Source organism: Canis lupus, chromosome 26 (genome assembly GCF_003254725.2).
Source record: "Canis lupus dingo isolate Sandy chromosome 26, ASM325472v2, whole genome shotgun sequence".
Classification (NCBI taxonomy): Eukaryota; Metazoa; Chordata; class Mammalia; order Carnivora; family Canidae; genus Canis; species Canis lupus.
In genome coordinates, this window is record NC_064268.1 from 17,637,726 (window position 1) to 17,656,545 (window position 18,820).

An 18,820-nucleotide genomic window follows, 5' to 3' on the forward strand; every position below is an offset into this window, starting at 1 on the left:
CTTAAAACTGATGTCAAGTAATGGAGGCTTAGGGATGCCTGGGTGGCTCAGTGGTTGAGCATCTGCCTTTGCCTTTGGAATTCCGGGATCGAGTCCTGCATCGGGCTCCTGCCTAGAAGCCTGCTTCTCTTCTCTCTGCCTGTGTCTCTGCCTCTCTCTGTGTCTCTCATGAATAAATAAATAAAACCTTAAGAAAAAAAAAAGTAATCGAGGCTTAATAGGAAGGAGATAATTCTAAGAAAATGTAGAGAGAAAAAGGAAATACATTGATTTCATCATTTTGTTCATTCTAGGGACAGTAATAGATACTGTTCCAAAGAAATAGAGATCAGGTATTCTTTAAAGTCACACTAGAACAAAAACGACCTCCTTGGGATCCCTGGGTGGCTCAGAGGTTTAGCATCTGCCTTCAGTCCAGGGCCTGATCCTGGAGACCCTGAATCAAGTCCCACGTCAGGCTTCCTGCATGGAGCCTGCTTCTCCCTCTGCCTGTGTCTCTGCCTCTCTCTCTCTCTCTCTCATGAATAAATAAATAAAATCTTAAAAAAAAAAGACCTCCTTTATGATTAAAGGTACACAAGCACAGATCACACAGACCTTTTTATTTATTTTTTTAAGATTTTAATTATTTGACAGAGAGTGAGCAAGAGAAGCAGACTCCCCACTAAGCAGGGAGCCCAATGCAGGGCTTCATCTCAGGACCCTGGGATCATGACCTGAGCCAAAGGCAGACGCTTAGCCAACGGAGCCACCCAGGCATCCCAAGATAGACTTTTCAAGGCATTAAAATAAAGCACAAAATAGATCAGACACCTGTCATATCAATAAATGTAAAAAGAAAAAATTGTTTAAAAGTCATTCAGATTGTTTCACAAAGCTTAATTCAACTCTACTGTATATGAATCACATCTAAGTAATTCAGAAAGGCTGAAATGAAAGGACTGGTAAAGTTTCAAGGAAAATGTGAATTAAAAAAGCAGAGATTACCTACCATCTTAGATAAAACTGAACCCAGGTTCAAAAGTATTAAATATGGCAAAGAAAGTGCAATTCACTACAAAGATTTAAGATATTAATATCTCTGTGTTAAATGACATTGCATCACCGTGCATAAGGCCACAGCTCTAGGCGCTGCAAGAAGAAAGAGCCTGGAACATGTGAGTAGTAGGTGTCTAATTCATTTCTCCATCCATGACAGGTAAGCAAGGATAAGGAAGACATAACTAACATAATTAATGGGGGAGACATAATTCGTATACACCAAACTCTGAATCCCCCAAACAGCCACATTTCTTTTCAGGTCTCATCTGAAAAGTCTGAAAACTCACAAAAACTGATTACATCACAAAGGAAAATTCAAGTCCAAAAGAGTAGCAATCATGCACAACAATTCTCTGATCATAATGCATTATAACTAGAAATAATTAATTGCAGAAGCACCTACTACCTGAGTGAATAGATGGAACTCAAATGAGCCTTAGGTCAAAGAAGAAATCAAAACCACATTCCAAGAGATTTAAAAAATAATAAAAATATCTTCTATTAGGACCTATAGGATACAGCTAAAGTAGTGCTCAGAGAATTCATAGTCTTAATATTTCCTTTTTTCCCTTGTTAATCAGTATAGGGTTAAGCCCCTAACTCAGATTTTTAAAGAAATGAATACAAAGAATATTTTAATAAAAATAAAAGCATAAATCGGGCAGCCCGGGTGGCTCAGCGGTTTAGCACCGTCTTCAGCCCAGGGCGTAAGCCTGGAGACCCAGGATCGAGTCCCACATCAGGCTCCCTGCATGGAGCCTGCTTCTCCCTCTGCCTGTGTCTCTGCCCCTCTCTCTCTCTCTCTCTCTCTCTCTCTCTCTCTGTGTCTTTCATGAATAAATAAATAAAATCTTAAAAAAAAAGAGGGTCACCTTTAAAAAAAAGCATAAATTAATGAATTATAAGGTAGAAAAGGGTAATTACTAATAAATAAATCCCAAAGATGTATCTTGGGGGAATGGGAGGTTGGTAACCTCTTAACTAACTTACCCAATCAAGAAAAACAGGGTGGGGTGGGGGAAAGAAGCACAAAATATACTAGAAATATAAAGATGAAATTCTTTAAAAGAACTGTAAATTAATTTGTTCAACCTCATGCAAGTAAATTTTACAACTGGATAAAATAAATACTTTTCTAGATATAATTTACCAAACTCATTCAAGGGGCAATAGAACAATTATAACAGATCAATTATTACAGAAGAATCAAAGAAGTACTCCCCCACCCTAAAGAAAGGCACTGGCCCAGACTGTTTCATGGAGGATCAGATAATCCATTTCTACTTAAACTGTCACAGAGTATAGAGAAAGGAGGGAAGCCTCCATTTTCTTTATGAGGCAAACAACACTGATCATGAAACCCAACAAAAATTGTTCCAAAAGACTGAAGACTAATCTCACAGATGAAATTGCAGCAAACTCTTAAGTAACCAAGCCAATCCAGCAGTAGATAGAATTTAAAATATATGTATATATGTACATATATATGTATGTACATATATACACATATATAAATAAAATTTTTATATATGAGAAAGAGAGAAAGTGAGCGAGAGCACGAGTGGAGGGGGAAAGGCAGAGAGGGAGAAGCAGACTCCCTGCTGAGCGGTGAGCCTGATGCAGGACTTGATCCCAAGGCCCTAGGATCATCACCTGAGCCAAAGGCACACACGCTTAACCAACTGAGGCACCCAGAAGCCTCAATCCAGCAATATATTGAAATATGCACCATGACCAAGTGAGACTCAACAAGGAATGCAAAGATAGTTCAATGTTAAGGGACCTCTATCAACATTCCTATTAAAAGATCAAAGGAAAAAAATAAGATCGTCTTCATATATACTGAAAAGGCATTTGGTAAACCTCAACTTCTTGATTTTTTAAAATTCTTAATAAAACCGGAATACATGGGGATCCCTGGGTGGCGCAGCGGTTTGGCGCCTGCCTTTGGCCCAGGGCGCGATCCTGGAGACCCGGGATCGAATCCCACATCGGGCTCCCAGTGCATGGAGCCTGCTTCTCCCTCTGCCTGTGTCTCTGCCTCTCTCTCTCTCTCTGTGACTATCATAAATAAATAAATAAATAAATAAATAAATAAATAAATAAATAAATAAATAATTAAAACAGGAATACATGGACACTTATTTAACCTGATAAAACATCTGCCCCTGAAACCAGCATTTTGCATGATGGGGACATTCCAAAAGCTTCTCATTAAAGTCAGGAATGAAGCAAGAGTGTCCATTATACTATGAAATAAGACAAAGAAATTAAGGTATAAAACTTCCAAAGTAGGAGGTAAGATTACGATTTGCATGTGATAGAGTAACTGGAAAATCTAAGAGACCAAATGGAAAAACCATTACAAACAATAAAAGAATTCAGACGGGGCAGGAGTTAATAGCTTTTATAGAAATAACCGCCATTTCAGAAAGAAAAGACGAGCCAAAAAAAGGGTAACTATCTAGAATTAAACTTAAAATGTGCAAGATCTAGATGAAGTGAATATTAAAACATTCCCAGGGACACAAAAATATCTGAACAAGCCAAGGGTTTCTCATGGTCCTGGAGGCCATCAACATAAAAAAATTTCTTCCTGAATTACAAATTTCATGCAACCCCAGGAAAAAAACAGGATTTTTGCTCTTATTCAGATGCGTTGATTCTATAGTTGATACAGAAAATTTTAATAGCCAGGGAAGTTGTAGGGGAAGGGTGGGGACACAACCAGGAACAAGAAAGCACCACCAAATATTAAAAGGTGTTATGTGTGTGCTACGATACGAATAAACCTTGAAAACGCGGTAAGTCAAAGAAGTCAGTCACAAGGGGTGCCTGGGTGGCTCAGTTGGTTAAGAGGCTACTTTCAGTTTAGGTCATGATCCCAGGGTCCTGGGCTAGAGCCCCCCCATTACTTTGGGCTCCTGCTCAGCAGGGAGCCTGCTTCTCCTTCCCCCTCTGCTCCTCCCCCTACTTGTGCTCTAGTGTGTGTGTGTTCTGTCAAATAAATAAATCTTTTTTTTTTTTTTTTAAAGCCAGTCGCAAAAGGCCACATACTGTCGGGTTTCTTTCCTTTAAAGTCCAAAATAGGAATCTATAAAGAAGGGAGAGTAGGGGGTCAGGGATTGACTGCTGATCAGTAAGGGGTTTCTTCCTGAGGCGATAAAAACGTTATAAAATTGACTGTGGTGATGGTTGCAAAATTCTGTAAATATACTAAACACCATTAATTGTACACTTCACATGGGTGGGTTTTATGGTATGTGAATTCTATTTCAATATAGTTAATATATTTAATGTATTATAACTAACAATTAAAACAGCATTGCCCTAATGACTTAAATATGATTGGATCCATACCTCACACTTTATACCATGTATTTTAAAAATTAAGCCATAGGGCAGCCCTGGTGGGTCAGTGGTTTAGCGCCGCCTTCAGCCCAGGGCCTGATCCTGGAGACCCGGGATTGAGTCCCGTGTTGGGCTCCCTGCACGGAGCCTGCTGCTCCCTCTGCCTGTGTCTCTGCCTGTCTCTCTCTGTGTGTCTCTCATGAATGAATAAATAAAAATCTTTAAAAACAATAAAAATTAAGCCATAAAAAAACTAAATAATGAACTTAATAATCTCAGCATGAGGAAGGACTTTCTAAGTATGACACAAAATTTCCTTTTAGGAAATATAGATTTCACTTCACAAAGAAAATTTCTCCATGGCACAAAGACAAATGATAAACTGGGGAAACCATATGCAATTCAGATGACAGACAGAGGTCTAATTCCATCATATACAAACAGCTCCTGTAATTCAATAAGGATAAAAACCACCCAATTGAAAAAAATGGACCAAGGAGATGAATAAGTTCAAAGATAAAAGACTCCAAGATGAAAAGCTATTCATCCTCATTCATGTTAAACTTAATTTAAAACTACACTGTGATCCTGCTTTCACTGACAAGGTGACCAAGCCTAGAAATCTGCTACCATGCTGTGATGGTGAGCATGTGGGCAAACAGGCTGTCTCAGAGTCATCTGAAGATGTCACTCAGACCACATCTATCAAAATTACAAAGGTACAGACCTTTGACCCAGTATTTCTGCTTCTAGAAATTTATCCTGTAGGTTAATTCACACTTTTGTGACATGTACATGGTTGTGTATCATCGCACTACTTATAAAGGCAACAGGTCAAATAACACCCTTGCTGTGGAAAACTAAGTGGCAAAAGAAGGAAGAAGCTCTTTAGAGGCCGACCTATGGGACGTATGGCTAATTTAAAAAGGGATGCCCCAGGTGGGCTGGGTCATGCAGAGAACCATCTGGAAGGACACACAGGACAACACTGGCTGCCTCTGAGAAGGGGAGTGGGCAGCTGTGCAATAGGATTGAGGTGGAGACCTTTGTATAGCCGTCCATTCCTTTTGTACAGTGGACCACATGAATGTCCTATCTTGTCTAAAGATAAACATGTATTAAGAAAGGAAAAAGATGGGATCCCTGGGTGGCTCAGCGGTTTGGCGCCTGCCTTTGGCCCAGGGCGTGATCCTGGAGTCCCGGAATTGAGTCCCGCATCGGGCTCCCTGCATGGAGCCTGCTTCTCCCTCTGCTTGTGTCTCTGCCTCTCTCTCTCTCTCTCTCTGTCTATCATGAATGAATAAATAAATCTTAAAAAAAAAAAAAAAGAAAAGAAAAAGAGTGAGCAACAGTGCAAGTCCAATGATGAATGGCAACCAATCCTGTGCTCCAGGACAGAGCCAATAGGCAGCTGAGGGGGGAGGAGGAGAGAGAGAGAGAATCTTTTTTTTTTTTAAGCAAGAGAATCTTATGCAGACTCCATGCTCAGTGTGGAGCTGGACATAGGGCTCCATCTCACAATGCTAAGATCATGACCTGAGCTGAAATCTAGAGTTGGATGCTTAACCAACTAAGCCACCGAGGCACCCTGATTTTTTTTTCCCCCGAGAGACGTCAGAAATCCAGATTATGATGCAAATTTCACTGTTTTCAAATGTTTCCAAATACTTCCAATTTTTTAAAAAACCTATGGTGTCTAAAAATAATCAGATTAGATGGTTTAGTATTCCTGTCCTAGATGGTCAAGAAAGAAAAACTCTTGGAGATTACCAAGTCCAGCTCCCTAATTAGACACACTGAAAGAGCAAGGCCCAGAGAAGGGAAGGACAAGCCCAAGATCATACAGCAAACTGGGCCCCAAGCTGGGATCCCACTGAGGACTATTTGCTCCCACATTGTCCTCCTCTCGGCTAACAATGCAAGAAAATCATGGTGGGTGAGACAGACCTGGTACATTGTGGGGTCCCAGACAGGGGGCTGGGGTTGGGGGTCACACCCAGTAGGAGTCTGCTAAAAGGGGTGGGTGCTGTTGTGGAGTAGTGGTGCAGGACAGGCAAAGGCCTAGAACACAGCTCTGGGCAGAGCTGAGGTGGGCGGACGAGCTGGGGTTCAGATGGCATTACCTGCTGGGATCTGCCCCACAGAGGCCTGAAGTGGGAAAAGCTCCTGTGGACAGAGAGCAAGGAACAGAGAGCAAGCCCCTGTGCACTCAGTGGGCAGAGGAAAGCCAACAGGGGCGGGGGCTGGGGAGGCACGGACAGGGAGAGGGCATGCACTCACACTTGCGCAGCTCCAGGCTTTTGCTCGGGCAGGCCAGGTGTTGGACCGGTGGGTTCTGGGTCCTCTGGAGACAGGCCAGCATGGCTGAGCTGGGAGCCCGTGGTGGGGCACACTGTGCAGCAGGGTCTCTGTGAGGAGGGAGATGAGGTGCTTGTCACTCATGCCGCTCCATGCCCGCCTCCCACTGCCCCCCCCCGCTGGGAGATGCTTCCAGCAGCCACCCCGCTACCCAGCAGAACATTGAAGACTTTCAGAGCAGACACTCCTCCTTTCTCACCCAACAGATGAGGGCACAGCTGGAGGCATCAAAGGAAGGAAAGGCAAAGAATCCAGATCTCCTGAGTGGTGGATTTCCACCGTGATGGGGCCAGAACTGGTCGGTCACACATATCCTGGCCCTGCCCGTTGTGTGGGTCACCTCCTCCAGGGTGCTTCCTGGATGCCCCCAGGCCTAGTTAGAACCTCACCCCCTCAGCAGGTTGCCCTTCCAGCCAGTGGCAGCCTATGGCTCTCCTGTCACCCCCTGTGACTGGGTTTCTCTCTGCTCTTCAGCTTTGAGCTCCTAGAAGGCAGAGACCCCACCAGGTCACCTTTGGAAGCTACACGGGGTGGTGAGAGGTGGAGGGGCACCCAGGAACTGCCAGGGGATACATGAGTGTGCCAGTGTTGTTCTGGGGCATTCTCACAGCATGCCCTATAGGGAGACATCCAAGACGGTGTTCCTGTGAGAACGAGAGGCCTCCAACCCTGACAGGTGCTGAGACTGAGCCCAGGTCCTGAGGGCCCCGGGGCTCCCAGAACACAGAGCACCTGAGGAGCAGGGTGAGCCCAGGCCAGGCAGAGCCTGCCCTGGAGGCCATGAAGAGAGAGCAGGAATTTCTCTGTGGGGCCCTCCCTTCCTCTCTTCCCAGTAAGGAGCTGGAGCCAGCGGCCTGTCACCCCTGACATCCACCCAGCCAGGCCCTGGCCCCAGAGCATTCTGACCTGACCCCCTGACCCCACCCCACCCCACTCAATCACACCCCTTCCCTCCCCTCCCCAGGACCTGAGCTGCCAAGCTGGGCCAACTCAGTCCTCCTGCCAGTTCTTAAAAAAAAAGAAGAAAGACGAGGGGTGGGGGTGTGTTTAAGGGGGAAGAAAGGGGAGCTATTTAATACTAAACAGGTGTCTGGAGCCCTTAAATTCTGCTGCTTTCTTCTAATAATGAAGTATTCATGAGGAAAAGCCTTTTTTCACTACTTTCTTAAGATACTAATTTCACAACAAGCTCCTTGTTACGGCGCAATTATTCCAATCTTGAATTTCCCCGAGACGGTTGCAGCCTCCTGTCTGTCCTGGCCTCTCGGTAAATGAAAGACAATCACGTAACCACCTTTCATTATGCTCTATTTTACTTTCAGCAAAGGTACCCTGAAAGAAATGATTTACTCTGAAAGGGACTTTTATTCAGTTTCAAAACCAATTTTCTCCTATTACTGTCTCAGGGAGGAAAAAAAAAAAAAGAAAGTAGGGGGTGGATGGGGGAGGGGAGGTGGTTCTCATCCGCCCCCCCCCCCCCCATCTACCCCTCCCGCCAATCGCCAGTCTTAACGAAGCCACGACACAGAGCTGCAGTATCCACTTCCCGGCTTTGATTTCTGGTAATTTTAAAATATGCCATTACAATCAGGCAGAAATTATACAGTTTAAAAAGGGAATGAAGTGGGGTTTATTGCAGGGATGAAAGCCCTCGACAGCGGGAAGGAGGCACTGCTCATTGGGGACAGGGGACCTGGGCCCTTTAGGACACACCCACACACACACCCTACCCCACTCGGACACCCGGAGACACATGGGCATGACGCCTGTACACACACACACACGTCTCCCGAGATGGGCACAGTGCTGACCCCCCACACACACCACCAACCCCCCCACCCACAGTGCTGGGCCCTCCACACCCCTTGGTGCCCTCTCATGTACACGCAGGCTGTCCACTGTCATGCAGAACCACGTGCGCACCTGGAAGGGAAGAGGCTGCAGCCCAGAGTCCCCTTCTCCCTGCTCTGACAGAGGGTACAGAGGAGAGAGCCAGAGAAGGCCGGCCAGCTGCAGGTGAAAGTCCTTGCCATCCGCCGATGGGGAAACCCAAGTCAGAGAGAGGCAGCACTCAGCCCAGGGCCACCCAGGAAGCAGTGGCTAGATGAGCCTGTCCCCTTACCAGCAGGTAGCCCACCGGGCTGGTCTGGAAACCTGGAACCCACATATTCCTACCCTAGGAACCACTGCGTGTCCCCAGGGGAGCTACTGCCCCTCTCTTGTAAGACACGCTTCCTGATCCCTCCCAGGTCATTATCCACCAGCGTCCTGACCATGCCCATCATCCCCCCCATCCTCCTGCTGCCCCTGAGGGTCCTTTCCACCTCTTGCCTTTCACAGGTGCCAGGGGCCCAAGAAGCCCAGTCCCTGTCCAGGTGGTCCTCCACAACTCCCCACAGGCCACACATTCCAGCATGCTTTGCAGCTGAATGGGACAGGCTGCCTCATCTAGGGCCTCTCTGGAGTCCATCGCTGCCTTTTCTGTGGGGCTCTGGTTTTCAGAGTGCTCAGATGGTGGATGTCTAAGCAGTTCTGGGAGCTGAGAGGCTAACAGTTCAGGGAGTGACAGAGGATCCGCTAGAGGGGACAAGATCCATGTTAAGGCCTCCGCTCAGTGCAACTGCCTGGATCATTTCATCCCTTGATTCTGAAGGACCGGCAGGCAGGTCCCCAAAGCTGGAGAGACCATCTTCACTTGAAAGGGAGGGGTTGGGGATCCTTGGGTGGCTCAGCGGTTTAGCACCTGCCTTCGGCCCAGGGCGTGATCCTGGGGACCAGGGATCGAGTCTCACATCGGGTTCCCTGTATGGAGCCTGCTTCTCCTTCTGCCTGTGTGTCTGCCTCTCTTATGAATAAATAAAATCTTAAAAAAAAAAAAAAAAAAAAAGAGGGAGGGGTTTTTCCTCTCTGTGCCTCTAATCCCAATTCATTCCTCATTTTCCCAGGAACCCTGTACCCCGCTGTTGGGGCAGGTTGGGGGGTTAGCATGGGAGGGAACAGGAGCCAGCTGAGCATGATGATGAGTGGGTTACCACCAGTCCCCGCATCATCCCGACCATCTACAACAGGGCAAAGATCCCTCTCTCCTTGCCCTTAAATGTCTCTCTGACCTCAAGATAGAGCCTAACCTTCTTTGCCTATCCTCGCCAGCTCTCCTAGCCCTCCCTCCAGCTGGCTGCTCTTGCGTCCCCAAAACTTTGCCTGTGCTGGTCCTTCTGCCCACAGCACTCCCACCTCAATACATTTAACTCAAACTCTGGCTCAATTGTCCTTCTTCTGGGCACACCCCCCCGCCCCCAACAGTCCTAATCACACCAAGTTGTAATTGCCAATATTCATGTCTGTCTCTCTCCAATGGACTGTGAGTATCTCAGGGGCAAGGACCATGTCTTATTTGTCTCCTTCTCCCAGTGCCTGGCAAAGAGTAATCATTTAATAAATAAGTGTTGAATGACTGGCTGAATCAATGAATCAGTTATTGTCAGATGAAATGACTGAGGCCCAGAGAAGCCAAGCATCCTGCACAAGGTCACACAGCAAGCTGGGGACAGCAATGGGTTAGGCAGCTAACACATTTATGTTCCTCTCATGACCCCGCCCTGCCCCCACTCTGCTTGGCATCATCCCATCCGCAGAAAGCCAGCTCCTCTGTGGCCCCACCCTGACTCGTGACTCCCCCAGCCAGGGACCATCCTGGGAACACTGCTCATTTTGAAACCCTATCTGCAAATCAGGCTGTTTATAAGCCCAAGGTCTTTTGTGACTTTAATAAAAAAAAAGGGGGGGTGGGGGGGAGGGAGGGAGAAACTGTCGCAAGCCTCAATGATTAGAATGCTTTGGCATCATTCCTGACGTGGGGGCTGATAAGACGTCTTATCTCCCAGGCACCCCTAGGAAAAGGTCCCCTCCACCAGATAACGCCCCCAGCTGTCGATATGCCCTTTCATGGCTGAGGATTTAGATAAAGGAAATGTGACAGGGGAGGGGAAAGAAAGGAAGGAACTTTCCAAGTCCGAGGAGGAATTGAGTCTGTGCTGCTTGCCTTGGCAGAACAATGCAGAGCAGAAGAATGTCTAAAGGCTGTCTTTATTTTTATTAAAAGAACGGGGGGAATTGGGGCCTTTGGCCTGCCTGCCTTTTGTCATCTCTCCCTGCCTGTCTGGCTGCAGGGGGCCTTGGGAAGCCCCCAGCCGCTGGGGGAGGGAGGAGCTCACAAATAACTACACACACATTAGTACTAATAATAGCGCTACCCATTTATCGAATGTTGCTTCTGTGCCAGGTCCCACGTGCATCCTGTCCGTTACACCTCACCGCAGCTTCCTAGCAGCCTCTGTGGTGGGTTCTGTTTTTAGTCCCATTTCACAGATTAAGAAATGGTCACAGAGAGGGGAAGTCATCTGCACAAGGTCACACAGCTTTTAGGTGTCACCCCGACCAGAGACTGCACCCTCAGCCTCACACACGTGTGGCTTCTGCCCCTGGCCCCATCATGGTGGTGGTGGGGGCCCTCAGCCCCCAGCTCCTGGGCAGCTGGGCAGGAAGGAACGGAAGCAAAGGCCTACTTCTCCCCAGTGCCCAAATCCACTTTGATTCTACTCCAGCAGGGGCTGGGATCACAGGGAGGGAGGTAAGGAGGGGAAGGAGGAGTTGGGGCTCCCAGGAGGCCACTTACTCATCCCATAAACATTCACGGAGGACAGCGTGTGAGGCCTGCATTGGGCAGAACAATACTGAGAGAAATAAATCGCAGACCCTGCCTCTGAGAGAACCGTTCTGAGGTGGCTGTCATTTACTATCCATTCACTTACTCATTCATTCATTCATTCGTTCATTCGTTCAGGCAGCAAACAGTCCCTGAACATCTCTTGAAGGCCAGCCCTGTGCCATGTGTGCTGTACAAAAATCAGTAAGAATGTCCTGTCAAAGAGAACAACCAGTAAGAACTGACTTCCTTTTCTCTAATCCAGCCCACTGAAAATGAACTTCCCTGGCTTCTCCTCCAGTTGCTATTTCCCTAAAGTGGCAGGTGGGCAGAACTTTCCCTCATGCATCCTGCAGGTCAGCAGTCTACCCCTTGCCAGGCTGGGCTGGCCCTAGCGCAGGGCAGAGTATGAGGACATGCCTGGGCTCCAGAGAAGGCCGAGGCTGTGACCTCCTGAAGGCCACAGCTATACCACTTCCAGCCCCTGTCCTTCCCTACCTCTGGAGCTACCCACTCTGGCCTCGCCGGCTCTAGTCAAAGCCAAAGACAAGCTCTGGCTTGGAGAGGAAGGTCATACCAGGCCAATGTCCAATGGGAGTAGGATTTCACAAGGGAGAGCCAGCCCTGGATGCCTCAGGGTGGCACCTGCCCACACCAGGACTCTGACTGGCTCAGTGATCTAAAGGAAGTCACAGTGCTTCCCTGACTCAGTTTTCCTCACTGAATCTTGATGGGGAACAGCCCAATGGATGTTGTAGGAGGGGCTTTCAGCTTAGACATGAGGTGATATTACGAAGGGTTTTCAAACAATCCAGTGTACTGTGTTCAAGGCAATGGGCTAGGTCCTCTGTTGACATACAGGGGGGGTTCTAGATGCAGTTTGTGCTTGAGGGATTTAGAAAGTTGACCTGGGATGAGATAGGGAGCTGGAAAAGCCCAGCAGTTCACATAAAGTGCTCTGCTAGTCCTTGGGGATGCCCACAATACTCACCTGGATACCCCTTACTGGACAGGAAGCCTTGTTCTCCTTCCCCCTGTCTTGGCCACACAGGCTGACCCCAAATGCAGGGAAGAATGTGAAGTGATGGGAGGCCCAGGCCTAGGGAAGAGAATGAGCACTGGATTGGGAGCCTGAGTCTGATCCTGGCTTTATAGCCCTGAGTCACTTTTCTGTGACAGTCCCCAGTACCACAAGCCAGGCCAGCATGACGCACAGAAAGCTCAGTCCTCCCTAAACGGTGAGGGACAGGAGATTGCTTGCCACTAGCCAGGACAGTGCAGCAAAAGGACCCTTGCCCAGTAGTGCCATAGGGAGTCTGGGTGCACAGCCCCTCCCCCACAACAGGAGACTCCACCATCTTTCCTCTTCCCTCTCTCCCTTCCTCCATCTGCCTCCCTGTCCTAATGCCTCCCTTTTTTCCTGATGTCCCTCTTTCTCATTTTCCTCCTAACCCCACTCTCCCCTATTCCTTCCCTCTCTCTCCCTCTTGCCCCCCCAATCCCACTCAGTCTCTCTGCAAGGCAGCCAGAGTAAAAGCCCACCCCCAACCCCCTCCTGCCGCTCCCTCCCCCATCCCCGTTCTGAGCCTGAGGCCTTCCAGGGGACCCTGTTAATAATTAAATGTTAATCTAAAAAGCAATTTGAGCTGCGGCTAGGCAGATCTGGTTAGAGATTACATTAGCATGGAGGAGGCAAGGGTAATTTTCTTTAACCCCTTTCCTGATCTCTCAAGCCCGGGAATCTTCAAGTCACACTGCCACTGCTGATTAAACTGGCGCAGGGCTGGGCTGTGGATAAGGGGTCTGTGAAAAGTGATTATTTCCCCACTGCCATTTGGGCTGCAGCACCAGAAGGGGATTTTCACTTTTTTTTTTTTAAAGGTTGGGGTGGAGGGGCATTGCCCCTTTCAACAGGAGGCCTCATCTACTGCCAGGATTATTGCCACATCCATCCCCATCCCCACCCCCATAGGGCCACAGGTCTCTCTAAAATGCAAATCTGGCCATAAAGCATACCTGACTCCCTCTGTTCCCAAGACAGAGAGACGCCAACCCTGGGCCCCAGGAGACAACAACTCTCCATTCAGTCTGGGCCCGGCCCTGGGCCAGGCACTGGAACCAGACAAGTGGGTAGTCCTGGGCCACCAGGAGACACTAAAAAGTGAACCAATAATCACGAATGCCAGAGGGCAGGCAGCCACAGCCAGAGCCCTGAGGGGGGCATAAGCTTCTCACTGCCACACTTGCAGGCCTTTGCGGGTGGAATTCCTTCTGCTTGCAAGCACTTCCTGAATCTCTACTCGCCCCCTTGAAAATCTACTTGGCTTTCAGCTGAAGCCCAGGTTCCTCAAGGGCTTCTCAGAGACACACAAGGTGCTTGATAAATGTTTGATCGGTAATCGAATTGAGTTCCCCATGTGGCTCTCTCTGATCCCTCCTCCATGGGTTTATGGTGCTATGACCAGTGACCGTGCACAGCGGGCCCTCGGGAAGCCACCTCCTGAGGAAGGATGGGCGAGAAGCTGGCTCACGTTGTTGAGGCACTGCAGGGCTCAGAAAGCGGCCGGGACCGAGGGTGCAGCCTGGGGTGGGAGGCCCTCCCGCGCGCTTCAGCACCACGGCCAGCTCCCAGTGACGCAGTCCTGAAGGGGCAGGGCGGAGCCTGGGGCAGTGACGTCAGTCGCCATGGGAACTAATCCTGATGTTATCCGCCCTGGGCGGCGCTCCAACCTCTAGAGAGGAGACAAATTGAGCACCTACTGTGTGCGAGAGGCTGGGGCAGTAACAAACCCTGATGGAGGGCAGGGGGCATCAGATGGCAATTACAAGGCAAGCAAACAAGTGGTAGCCATGATGGGGCCACCCTGGCTAGCCTAGGGATGTCACAATGAAAGGACAGCCCCGCTGTCTCATAAGGAGGGTAACAATATTGTTCCAGGCTTTGGATCCTGGTATCTGAGCTTTATCCCTCAACTCTGATGTCTAGGGCACATCCAACTAAGACTCAGTTTCCTCCTCTGAAAAAGGGGTTAATTCCATGGATTGTACAAGTGTTTAGAGCACACATTGTACAAATAAGGTGCTAAGGTCATAGTAGTACCTGCCCAAGTGGTAGCTGTTATTAGTATTGCTTATGATTATCAACAGGTAGGTAGTAAATAGCCAGGTGAAGATGGGAGGAGTAGGGGTCCCCGAAGCTGTGGACGGCACAGGCAAGCACACTAAGACTTGAAAAAAAGTGGATAATGTGAAGAACTTGAAGCAGCTCCAGGAGAGATGCAGCCCTCTTGGTAACTAGGAGCACATGTCTGTGTTAATGCCAGGCAGGGTCACCAAGGCAGAGAGAATAGGGACAGGGAGCCCAATTCCAAGGTGGCAAGATCCACTTGCTGAGGACAAGTGCTGGTTCAGGGCAGGGAAAGACTAAGAGAAGGTGCTGGGTGGGTGGTGGGCTCACAGGAGGGCTTGAAAACCACTCCCTCTGGTGATGGGGTGAGAGGGCAGCTGTTGCCACTGGCATCAGACCTGGTTGGCCTGCTCCCAGAACCACAGGCCACCCAGGAGCACCTAGGGAGTGAATGGGGGCAGGGCTTGTTCTCACAAAAATGAGCCTTTGGGAAGCCCTGGCTGGGGAGCAAAACCACCAAATCTCAGACTCCCCTATATGGCTTCCGGGATCGAGTCCCACATCAGGCTCCTTGCATGGAGCCTGCTTCTCCTCCACCTGCCTATATCTATGCCTCTATCTCTCATGAATAAGTGAAATCTTAAAAAAAAAAAAAAAAATGTTATCAGCAGAAGGGCCCCAACCCAGTATTTTTGTTGGAGGTCATGGAACCTTTGTGGAGGAGCGACATACAAGTGGAGACCAAAATGGTAATGGGTGTTACTAGATGACTCCACAGGTACTGGGTCCAGAAGGGGGAACATTATGTAAAAGGCAAAGGTAAGACCCCTCATGGAGGTGGAAGGTACTGGTGCTCCCACCCATCCTCTCATCTATCCCCGTGCACCCCTCAGCTCCTTGCACCTACAGTTCAGGGTTAACCCAGCAACAGGGAAGGAGAAATCTAATAATCAGAGTAATAATAGGAGCTGGTTTTTATTTTTAGTGTTCCCACGGGCTCAGCACTTTACAGACATCACCTCATTTAACCCACCTCACAACCCAGAGAAAGAGAGGATTACTATGGTCTGTGTACTGGAGAGGAAAGAGAGGCTGGAGAGGGTTGGTGGGGGCTGTCCAGGGCCGCAGGGCGATCAGTTAGCTGGTGGAGGGGGTAGGAAAGCCCAGCAGAAGAGGGCCTGGGCCACAGTGCTTAGGAGATCAGGAGACAGAAGCCCAGGTTGGTGGTGGGTGGGGGTAGGTGGAGGGGGGATGGGAGGTGTCTGACAGGAGGGCTGGTCTTGACTCTGAGCCAGGAGCCAAGGATCAACAGCTGCTTCAGAGGGATCAGGCTAGAACAGAAATGAGTACAGCCTTTGGAATGGGGGCAGGGAACCAGGACAGGGCACTCTGGCCCAACACCATCAACATATTTACTTAAATGTTAACCCCCCCCCCCCCCCCGGGCGAAGCCCCACTTGTGTGTGGGCCAGGCATCCTTTGCTGAGAGCTGGGCTGGTGGTACCCTAAGCGCTCTCAGGGTAGAGCAGCTCCCTTCAGCATCATCTGTCCACAGGGAACCATGATCTTAGCACCAGGATTCTGCAGCTGGACCACCTGGGTTCAAACCCCAGCTCTGCCACAGCCTGCCTATGGGACTGTGTTTATCTCTAGAGAGTTTGATTCTTTTTTGTGTTTCTAATTTTTCTACAGTGATTGTGCATCCTTTTTTTTTTTTTTTTTTTTTTTTTTAAGTAACTTTTTAAAAAGGGATTTCTACCACAGATCACCTGGAGATGAGGAGCTGGACATATTGTAAATTCTTGGACCTGACAAGGACCAGCTGCTCAGGGAGTAGACAATGACCAGAGAAGGGATGGGTGGAGGGAGAGGCAGGAGCATGAGAAGGCCCAAAGGCCTTGAGATCCAGGAGTGAAGGGAAGCAAATCTGGTCTAACCAACCCTCCAGCAGGTCCCTCCTACAACTCTTCTATGGCAGACCGGTGCTCTAACTGTATGCCTCATTGCATCCCAATGTCCCAGGGCCTCTTCATGTTATCCTACAGCCTGCAGGGGCCTTCTCCACTCAAAACTCCCCTACTGGCTTCCATGGCATTTCTAACAATACCCTGTAAGGCTGTGTGAACCCCTTCCCCACTCCCTGCCCACACTGTCCCTCTCCCCTTGCTTACCCTGGGGTCTTCTTACAGGCCAACCTTGGTTTCATCCCAGGACCTTTGCACTTACAGTTTTGTCTCTATCCAGTGCCCAGTGCTCTCCAGTAGGAATATAATGTAATTACAAACTTTCTAGTATCCATAAGGGAAATTATGGGTTTGGTGTTTTGTTTTGTTTTGTTTTTGGTTTATTTTTAAAGATTTTATCTTCCAGTATTCCAGTAATCTCCACACCCATTGTGGGGCTCAAACTCACAACCCTGAGATCAAGAGACACACACTCTCCCAACTGAGCCAGCCAGATGCCCTGGGAAATTATGTTTAATAACATATTTTATTTACTCTAATATATTGAAAAGTTATCACTTCAGCGTGTAATCAATATTTAAAAATAACTAATGAGATACTTTATGTTCTTTTTTTTTCCTTCTCCATTAAGTCTTCCCCCCCCCCCCCCCCCATTAAGTCTTTGAAAGCTGGGGTAGATTTTACATAAGAGGGCATCAGTTCAGAAGGGGTGACAATCTCCACATCAGCTCTAACCCTTCATTCACACAACTCAAACATCACCTCCTCCAAGAGGTCCTCTTTGACCACTCCAACCACTATCCCATCCTGGCTGTAGTTCCTTCATTGTCGTTACCACTCTGAAATGATGTTATTGACGAATAGTTTAGCATCTGTCTCTTCTACTGGGGCACAGACTCCACTGTGTTTGCACTCTGGGGCACGTAGCACATAGGTGCCCAGGGTAGGCAGGTGGTAGGGAATGGGCATGGGCCCCCAGCACCCTGGACTGTGTACCTCATTCCCAATTCTACTCGGTGAGGAGAGGCAGAGGCCTGTGTGTGTGTGTGGGGGGGGGGGGGATGCTGAGAGGGGGAGGATGTGCACACACACATACCCACAGACACACACATAAAGACCTCCACCCCCTCCCCTGCTTCTGAAGAGCGGGCCCAGAAGATGGGCCTCCTTTCAAAATCAGCCCGGCGCGGAAAAACAGCTGTGACAGCACAAAGCCGAGATTGAATCAGCGACGGGCCCGATTGCCTGGTGACGGTTACAAATGATCTGATGTGGAAAAGACAGGATCAGATGTGTGCAGAACAACGGCTGCTCTGAGCCCCCACATGCCAGACAATGGGCTGCTGGGCGGGCGGGTGGGCAGGTGGCTCCCAGAAGCCCAGGCCAGAATGTGCCGATCGGTGCGGGGCCCAGAGCAGGCTTAGCATGAAGTGGGCCCTTCTGGGCCAGGACTGGGCTTGGCCCTGTACCCTCACCTCCTCACACAGGGCCCACTTGACCAGGACGGTCACTTACACAAGGCAAAATCAGACACACCCCAAATGCCCAACACCTAGGAAGAAAGTCCTCAGCATGAGACGAAGTGCTGAGCTCTGGGCAGATGGATGACAGCTGAATCTTTCTTCATCAGACTCATTACCAAATACTAAAAGATGAATTTTACTTTTGTAATGGGGGGGGGGGAACTTTCTCCCTACTTCTTACACCCCACCAGCCCCTAACTTCTGCCTCAGAAGGGTGGGCAGGTGTCCTCTGCCATACATAGCTCTGCAACAGCCACTGGAACCAGCTCTTACCCTACCCCCAAGAGGCAGGGCCAGGGGATGAACCTCTGTGTGAGACTCCCAGGCTCTCAGCCACTTAGTACTGAATGTCAACTTCTGGTGACCCTCTCCACTACCCTGTGTGAGAAAGCTGGGTCCCAAGAGACCATGGCTTGCCCAAGGGTGCACATCAGGGAGGCGCTGAGCCTGGGGCTTCACACACCTATCTCTAGTTTCTATACCAAGGCCAGGAACAGAGTAGATGCTCAGTAAATCCCACCAGAGGGATGCACTCAGCCTTTCCTTCTCGACCATTGTTTCTACCGCCCAGGGCTCACAGCTCTCCTCTCTGGTCACCTGCCCTGGCCCCTGGGGTGTCTCCCTCATTTCACAGCACAGTGTACCTACCACCTTGGTCCTATAAACCCCTCTGCTCATCTGGAACATGGAGAACCCACAGAACCAAGTGTGCTCAACAACACAGGTGGGTGAGTGGGACATGGGCTGGGCA

General features: G+C 49.0%; 1 protein-coding gene across 7 annotated transcripts in view; it reads right to left on the bottom strand.

Moving 5' to 3' along the window:
- FAM222A (family with sequence similarity 222 member A) overlaps window positions 1-18,820 on the bottom strand; it is a 56,587-nt gene that overhangs the window by 20,186 nt on the left and 17,581 nt on the right. For 4 of the 7 annotated variants that reach the window (XM_025474264.3, XM_025474267.3, XM_025474266.3 and 1 more), the window contains exon 2: window positions 6,673-6,800. In XM_025474264.3, coding sequence (XP_025330049.1) covers window positions 6,673-6,754 — 82 coding nt within the window. In that variant the 5' untranslated portion in view covers window positions 6,755-6,800. Of the gene's footprint in view, window positions 1-6,672; window positions 6,801-12,446; window positions 12,555-13,471; window positions 14,185-18,820 lie in introns of those variants that run through there. The other 3 variants (XM_035706357.2, XM_035706358.2, XM_025474265.3) reach the window with 2 other exon arrangements.